The 8,124-nt window shown below is 37.0% G+C and overlaps 1 protein-coding gene across 1 annotated transcript in view; it reads right to left on the minus strand.

Moving 5' to 3' along the window:
- The window catches only part of BTBD7 (BTB domain containing 7), a 49,004-nt gene extending 41,501 nt beyond the window's left edge, over window positions 1-7,503 (minus strand). Inside the window, exons 1-2 of the mRNA XM_068991429.1 lie at window positions 7,422-7,503; window positions 5,855-6,934 (exon numbers count right to left, since the gene is read on the minus strand). Coding sequence (XP_068847530.1) covers window positions 5,855-6,934; window positions 7,422-7,503 — 1,162 coding nt within the window. The remainder of the gene's footprint in view (window positions 1-5,854; window positions 6,935-7,421) is intronic.
- Between the last annotated feature and the right edge of the window lie 621 nt (window positions 7,504-8,124).

The raw sequence follows: 8,124 nt of genomic DNA on the forward strand, positions 1-8,124 counted from the left end.
AGTACTGCAGCACAGAGCAGCCCAGTGAGGACCTTGTGTGGCCTCGGGGCCCGGGCCAAGGCTGCTCCCGGACAGTGAATGCCATCACTGGCACCACTGACACTGATTTCTCTGCTTTTCCACTAGGTGTTGCTGTTCCCACCGTGCTTCCAGAAGGAATTCTCCACAGTCCCCAAATCTCGGTGCCAGCAACACTCTAGATTCAGAAAGTCTAGGTCAAGTGGGGGAGCCCTGACCACAGAGAAGACTGAGAAAACACTGGGAGGTGGGCTCGGTCTTCTATCAAGACCTACGTGGCAAGAATTGCCCAACACAAAGGAGGAGTTCCTCACTCGGGGCTGCTGAAAAAGTCAAATAACTGACCTGGGAATACTTGTCTATCCAGGAAAGAATGGCCTGCTCAGCACAAAGCCCTCTGTTCTCTGGCTAAGTGCTCGGAAGCTGAGTGGTGACCTACCCAGCTAGCCCACAATGCCCCACATACGTGCTTACCCCACCCCCAAGCAGTTCAGTCCCAACATGCTCACAGCTGAGATGGCTCTGAGTTGTTCCTACACCAGTTTGGTTGGCTCCTACAACTAGGCCACAGTGGCCTCTCACCATCATGAGAAATTGTTTTTCACACTGCTCCCCTGTCTCACCATGCCCAGATTCCTGGGCTTCAGGTTGGAAGAGCTGGTGTGACTCACAGCTTCATCACTTACAAGACTGGGAAAATGCTAGTTATTAATTTCTGAGCTGTACCATACTCATAGGTTGTCAAGATAACCAAATGAGAGGAAAGTAAAGGCTCCATGTAGACCAAAATTATAAGCATGATCTCATTAGTTAACAGCCCTGATAGGTATGATAAATTCCCTAGTTCTTTAGGACCATGGCCAATCCAGATCTTGCTGGTTCTTCTGGGTACTGATGTCACATCTCTATTATAAAAAATTAAATTTGTAATCAAAGCAATATAGGCTCATAATTTAGAAAGTCTTATACTTAGTAGCAATAAAAAGTGTACCCTAAAAGCAAAACCTTCTGCCCTTATCTCTCCTTCACTCAGTCTTGCTTCCCAGAGGCAACTATGCTCTTTAGTATCTATCTTCTGATATTATCTCTTTATAATTTTATAAATTTTATTAAACCAATACTCAGTGTTCAAATCATAGTGACTACTTAAATACTATTTACTGCTGAACCAAGCTGTGTACTAGAATTATATTTTCTTCCATACTTAACTTTAAATTTTTCTTGGAAATTATTATTAATTTCCTCTTTTCTCACTTGCTTCACTTTTAATAAATTAGCAACAGCTAATTTTTCACAAGTGTACCAAAAGATCTGTAATACTTCTTTCAATGTCACTTGTCACTTAATTTTCAAACATTCAGGCAATTGGTCTCTTCCAAGATATCTACTTCTTGGAGACTCTCCTCCTCCTCAACCAGTCTAGACTAGATACCCACTACATCTAATACACAGCTAGTATCTAGGATTTCCTTTTCTTCTTTCTGGTGTTAGACCCCGTTTTTTGGATCCCATGCTTTCTGGTTCTTCGTTTACTTCATCATTTACTGGAATACATCCTTAGTAGCTTCCTGAGTAGGGTTAAAATTTTTTGAGGCATGACTGGAAAATGCATTTATTTAGCCTGACATTTGATTGACTGTTTGGCTTTGTGTTTAAAACAATTTTCCATCATCTTTTTAAAGGTACATTCAGTTGTTGCTACTGGAAAGTTCACTATCATTGTTTCCTATTTCTTGTATGGAACTCACCCTTTCACCTCCCAGTGAGTTTAGAATCTTCTCTTTTTCTCTGGTATCTTGTAGTGACAGGGATGAAATTTTTGAAATATAGAAATCCCTTTAGCTTTGGCAGTATTTATTACATTACTCCTTAGATACTGTCTTCTCTTCCCTTTTCCCTAGTATATATTCTACAGCCGTTATTTATGATGCTACAGTTTCTGGATGAACACTCGTTTCTTACTGTTGTCCAGCTCTTTGCTAATCTGTTCTACTTTCCAGAGTCCTTCAACTTTCCCTTCCAATCCTCCTATAATTTTCATTTCTAAAGGCTCCTCTTTTCACTTTTATAGTGTCTTACGTATGTCTCGTTATTCAATAATCTATTCTTTTATGTAAGGATGTTTTGATTCTATTGACATTTTCTTCTCTCCCTTCATTGTGTGTTTCCTCTAGCATGGGTCCTTATTTCTGTCTCAATCTGCAAGCTTTTCTCAAACATCCAGTACACCCTGGATGGGTTTTTATATGGAAGACTAAAGGCAGTTTAACAGCTATTTGGAAGGTCTGTTGCACAAGGAGGCTTGCTGACTGCTGTCTTCCCTGTAGGACATCTGGAAGGCAAACCGGCTTTTTCATTGTATAACTACTGAGCATCATTTCATCGTGAAGCCCCAAAGCAGGTCTATATGCTCTTCATATAGACCACTTCTGGGGCACCAGTTTATCGTCTGGTATCTGTCCAGTTTGGACCAGAGCAGGGAAAGGTAGAGTGTGTAGGCTTTCACATAATTCCAGATCTCAATCCTGTGTCTTATCCCCACCCTTCTTTATAGCTATTTCCAGATGCGAAATCTATTTTCCTTTCTTTGAAAATAAACCTCAGGACTCTTGTGTTTAGAAGGGAATTGAGGAGGCAGGTCAGGATTTGCCACCTAGCTGCAAACGACGTCAATGCAAGAACAGACAGGTGGATCACTGAAGTACAATGAAAAAGTGCTAAACCGTGTATTCGTGGGAGCTTAATAAAGGGTAGCACACATGAGTAAGCTGAAGCCTCATTACCTGTTAATTCACCTCCCTAACAGTGATTGCCTACTTCTCTGAATAAAACACATGCTCAATGTAAGCCAAGAATCCTCCCTTTTATCTACTTGCCAAATTACTCTGGCTGTCTGCCTATACTGCCTCTTTTTATGATGTTCTTAAAACTATTAAATCACCTCTCCACCTTGAAGAGCATATGTTCTCTCGAGGTCCTAGCTTCCCTTGATAGAATTTGCCTCCTTTTAAAACTGGGCTTTAATTTTTAAAGTCAAACCTAATTTGGAATAAGAAGGTTAACAGTCATTAGTTCATAAACATTTACTCACTGCCTATTATGCCCCAGGCACTGGGGATACAAGGATGAGAACAATATGATCCTATACTCAAGCTGCCAGGCTAGTCTCACAGGCTTTCTTAACCAGGAGTCTTCAAATGAATCATAGAAGACAGAAAATTATTTTGGGGACTATTTTCTTAATTCTCTCCACAATGGTATGTAACTAGTACCACACTAAATGCAGTGGAGAGATGCTAATTCCCTACACATAACAGATGCCTCAGAGCATTATAGGTTCAGCATGCTTGCAGAACTCTAGCTGAAACTTGAGTGACAAATGGCCAGATACAACAGTCTGATAAATGGTATGCACCAGTTTGCTAGGGATAAAATTACAGTCAAGTCTTAAAAACAATAATTACTTTAAAAAATTTTGCAAACTAGTCTCAATACGGGGTTTAGTCAATATAATTTAAAAAGTTATTTTTTAAAACTTAAAAAGTTAGTTTTAGAAGAGACTGTGGTAGTGAATAATACATGCTGTGATGATTTTCATTTAGCGGTTAACATTTATTGAATGCTTACTGTGTCCTGAGGACTGTTCAGATCGCCTGATATGTATTACTTCCTTTAATCCTCATAATCCTACCTCATAGTGTTACTATTCTTATTTCACAAATGGGAAAACAGGGGCTTAGAGATGACTTACTTTAAGGTTAAACAAGTTAAAACATGATAGTAAAGAATTCAAATCCAGTTTGTCTGGTTTCAGAGTCTGAGATCTTAAGCTTTATGGTATAAAATCCCTCTTCAAGTGACTAAATAGTCTCCTTCCCATGGGAATGAGGTAAAACTGTGCTGGTTATGATTGGCTATATATAAACCCTAGCATGAACAGTCTAATGAGTATGGGAGAAAGGTAATGCCTACACAGTGTGCAAAAAAAACAAAACATCAAGTAACTCAAACTCTGTAGTTTCAATAATGAAAAATTTGAATTTGAATAATAGGGAGTCATGTATACTCAAATTTAAGGGAATATTTGCTTGCTTGTTTTAAGTAACCAAAATTAAAGTTCTGCAAGGAGTGGTTTTATAGCTCTAAATGTGCTCCAAAAAATAAAATTTCTAGCTACTGATAAATTATACATATAAAAATTTAACTCAACATAAAAAAGAAAAAACCACTCTAGATCAAATATTATCCAAGATCCCAAGAGCCAGTTCACCATTTTATTTTCTGTTAAAAACTTAACAACAAAACAAAAAAACTATACCAAGGGACGCTGTCCCAGTTTTAAAAACAGTATACACAATACACTTTGGTTTCTTATTATTTCAATGTCTCAAAAATAAAACCATTTTGAGAAAAGAGAGATTACTACACCTTTATGGTAGTGCTGCAAACTGTTTTTCTGTAGAGGCATTTTCTGACAAATTTGGTTTTACAGAATGAAAGAATGGTAGGGCCAGCTGCTAGGTTATTTTTGATAACATATTTTCCTATAGTCTGATATCTAATGGTCTACTGTTACTCATAGCAAGAAAATATTTTAATGACACTTTGATTTGGCAATAAAACAAAACTAGTACTATTACTACACAGGAAATGGTAAAATAAGATTTTTTAAAAGATTCTTTATGTAATAGAAATCTCAACTTTTTTCATTTGTGCTTATCTATGTCTTTCAATAATCTCTCCCATTTTATTACTGACACTGTTATTTAACTGGGGCTTTTATTTTTTTCGAAGTTCTACTGACTTGTTGATTTAGCCACACAATACAGATTTTTTTCCAAACTAAAAAATGTGCTTAGTTTTCCTTATTTAAATATATATCTTTTACCCAAATCATTAACATTCTCTGCTAATTTGAAACTTCTAGTGTTTTTTCAGCAAACATGCATCAGCTACATTTCTGAAGTACCTTCATGTCATATAGCTTGTTTTCTTTTAATATACAATCATAGAAAGCTAAGAGTACATTCTGTCAAGACAGCAAATTCCCTTTCTCTCCCACAGGTCTCTTTCCAGCTCTGAAATGTTATGATTCTAATGTTTACCACAGATATACACTAAAAGATATATTCTTCTAGTGTAGCTGTAGTGCAATTATTTGCCTATAACACAAAAAATGTGTCATTCCAACTTAGTAAATTTACTTTAAATTAAATGAAGAAGGCACATGAGTTTAAGAACAAACTGCTTTATACTCCATAAGCTGTTGCTTGATGCACAGCTGAACTTGAAAAGATAGAGAATATTTTAAAAAAATAAGTCAGAAACCTTACCCAACTTTTTGATTCAAATACATCTGTATCTAAATGAGACTATCTTCATTTTTGTAATGAACTTTCATTCATATTCTAAATATTTAAGTATCAATAAGGCACTGAGTATATATACGAGAATCTAAATTACCCAAGGAGTCTCAGACCAAGAATAACCTTGAAATCTGGGAAACAGGACTAGCTCAAAGCTCAAGAGCAGACAGGGCAGTAGCTGGGTAATTACATATTTTCACACCTATCATCTTACATTAGGGAAGAAAGAGCCTCAAGTCTCATCTATTCTTAATCATTAGTTTTGAATGCTTGGTTTTAATACCAAATGAAGAGCCACATTAACACTAACCCTCACTCTGTCTCAGATGTCGTAACTATAGATTTGAAAAAACTGACTGTCACATCCCAAACACTGAAATCATGGAACATGATAGTTGTGCTTTCAATCTGGCAGACAAATGTGCAATTCCAGAGATCAAGATTAAAATTAAAAATCAGAATTTCGTTACCTTGTGCAAGCATGTTAAATTCCAAGAACAGTGCTATGTGGTAAAGCTCCATGGCTTCTTCCGCCCTGGTCATGTTTGGCTTCCCTGCGACGAGAGCCTGAACTTCACTGAGACTCCCCACAGAGGGGCTGCAGTGCAAAACGGCCAGGTCCACCATGTCAGTATACATACAGTGTAATATCACTTTTGCATATTTTTTTGGTATAATGGACTCATCTAATATAATTCTTGTGGGAGTCCTCAAAGTTCGGTCTGTGATTTCTTCACCAGTCCGTATCCTTCTTTGTAATAAATTTCGAAAAAATGGGGACCGTGCTGAAATAATAGCCTTGTGAGCTTTGAGCTCTTCATCTAAACAGTTCTGATTTCCACCAAAAGCTTCAACCAGTTCAGAGTCTGAAGAAAAACTAAGGACGACATCATAATAGCACATGTAATCAAAGAGTCCACGCATATCTACATCAAGGGAATTTGGTGTTCCAAATTCTTCCCTAAGCTGAACGAGGATATCAACATTTTGAAACCTTGAGTCCTCCATTCCAAACTCTCCCGTGTAAAGGTAGTGGAGCAAAGCAGAAAACATGGGCATATCTATACCAGCTGTATTGATGTCCATGATGATCTCTGCCCCATACTCAGGTGAGGAAGAAAGTAGTGTTTTAAAAAATGGACATCTTGCCGCCAAAATGGCACGATGAACAGGAAAGCAAGTTTCTTGAAATATTAAGTCTACATCAGTACAATACTTGTACTCATAAAGATCGGCCATATCTTTCTGCAATGTCCGGGCTTCTGGTCGAGCCACACTGGCTTGTAAAGAAAGCTCCTTTAAGGCTGAAGTTCCCTCATATTCCTCCACTAACGCATTGACATCTCGAACATCCCAACCAGAGAGGAGTTCTCGCATCTGCTTGGCGTGATCAGCAGACCGATTAGATTTCCGACGCTTGATGAACTTCTTTTTGAGGGTGGCAAGGCCAGAGGTTCTCTTTTTTTTATCTTGTGGTTTCTCATGGCCATGGTCAAGACTATATAATTTTGATTCACAACCATAGCCTTGCTGAGAATAGGATGATGTCCCTAAGAAGGAAATTAAACAAGTGAAAATTTAGTTGTTTTTTCTTAACAGTCATTTTCAACATTCAGTTTAACACATTGTGCTAAAATTTTTACAGACATTTCTGAACCATTCAAGTAAAGCTGATTTTTGTTTTTATAAAGGAACATTAAAAAGTTCAAATAACTCATTTTTATATTAAATAAGGAATAAGGAAAAACAGAGCAGATTATTCATTGTAAAAAAATGCTAAATTTCTATGGGCACAACAAATGAAACAAGACACAAGAAACAATCAAAGATCAACTGTGCTACAGCAGCTTGGTTAGGATAAGAATCATATAAGCCAGATTTACACCTGGTAGGAAAAAAACATGGATGCTGCAGAATTATTATATATATTAACTTTTTCCACAGCTCAACCCTCTTTTCATCCAAAAAGACCACTGAAAACACAATCCTATTTATATCCACAAAAGAAAATGAGGCTAGAAAAACTGAAATGGTTACCTATAAAAGTCTGCTGGGCTTGAGAATTTCCCCCTACCCTCGGGGAACATGAATGAGGATAGCTAGATGCATTAGCACCCATTTTCTTCAGTCACTCAGGCATTCCATCTGCTGGTTCTTCAGAGTATGATCCCAGAGGCCTTTACGAACTTTCAACCCTGGATCCAGTAGCCTCTTTTCATCCATTTCTTGATATGAAACAAAAATAATTTTATTGTTTCAAATGTATCTCAAATTGCACAGCTAAAAAAGAAAAAGTTATTGAAAATGACTTTTATTTGCAAGTAATAACATACTGTCAAATTCACATGCAAAAATTTCAGAAAATGTAATTAAACAGCTAAATTTGACTTATGAATCCGTGCTACCTGCAATTTTGCGCCAGAAAATGTACCAATTATATACATTCTAAGAAAGCAAAAAGTACCACATCAGATTTATTCAGGCATTTTGCTGAAAGAGGGGGAAGGAAAGATAGTTCAAACTAAATTATCTTTAGGCTACTTGTTCTGTAACAATTTTGAGGAAATTATAATACATACAGTGAGGAGACACAAGGAAAAACAAAAACTTTCATCTTTCCTCCCCATAAAGTCCTGAAATAAAAACACTACTTTCTTTTACCTGATATTATGGCTTAGGAAGGATAGGGCAGTACCAGTAAGAGATAATTTTAACAGTTATAGAATGAATTCCACATTAC

Source organism: Capricornis sumatraensis, chromosome 19 (genome assembly GCF_032405125.1).
Source record: "Capricornis sumatraensis isolate serow.1 chromosome 19, serow.2, whole genome shotgun sequence".
Taxonomy (NCBI): Eukaryota; Metazoa; Chordata; class Mammalia; order Artiodactyla; family Bovidae; genus Capricornis; species Capricornis sumatraensis.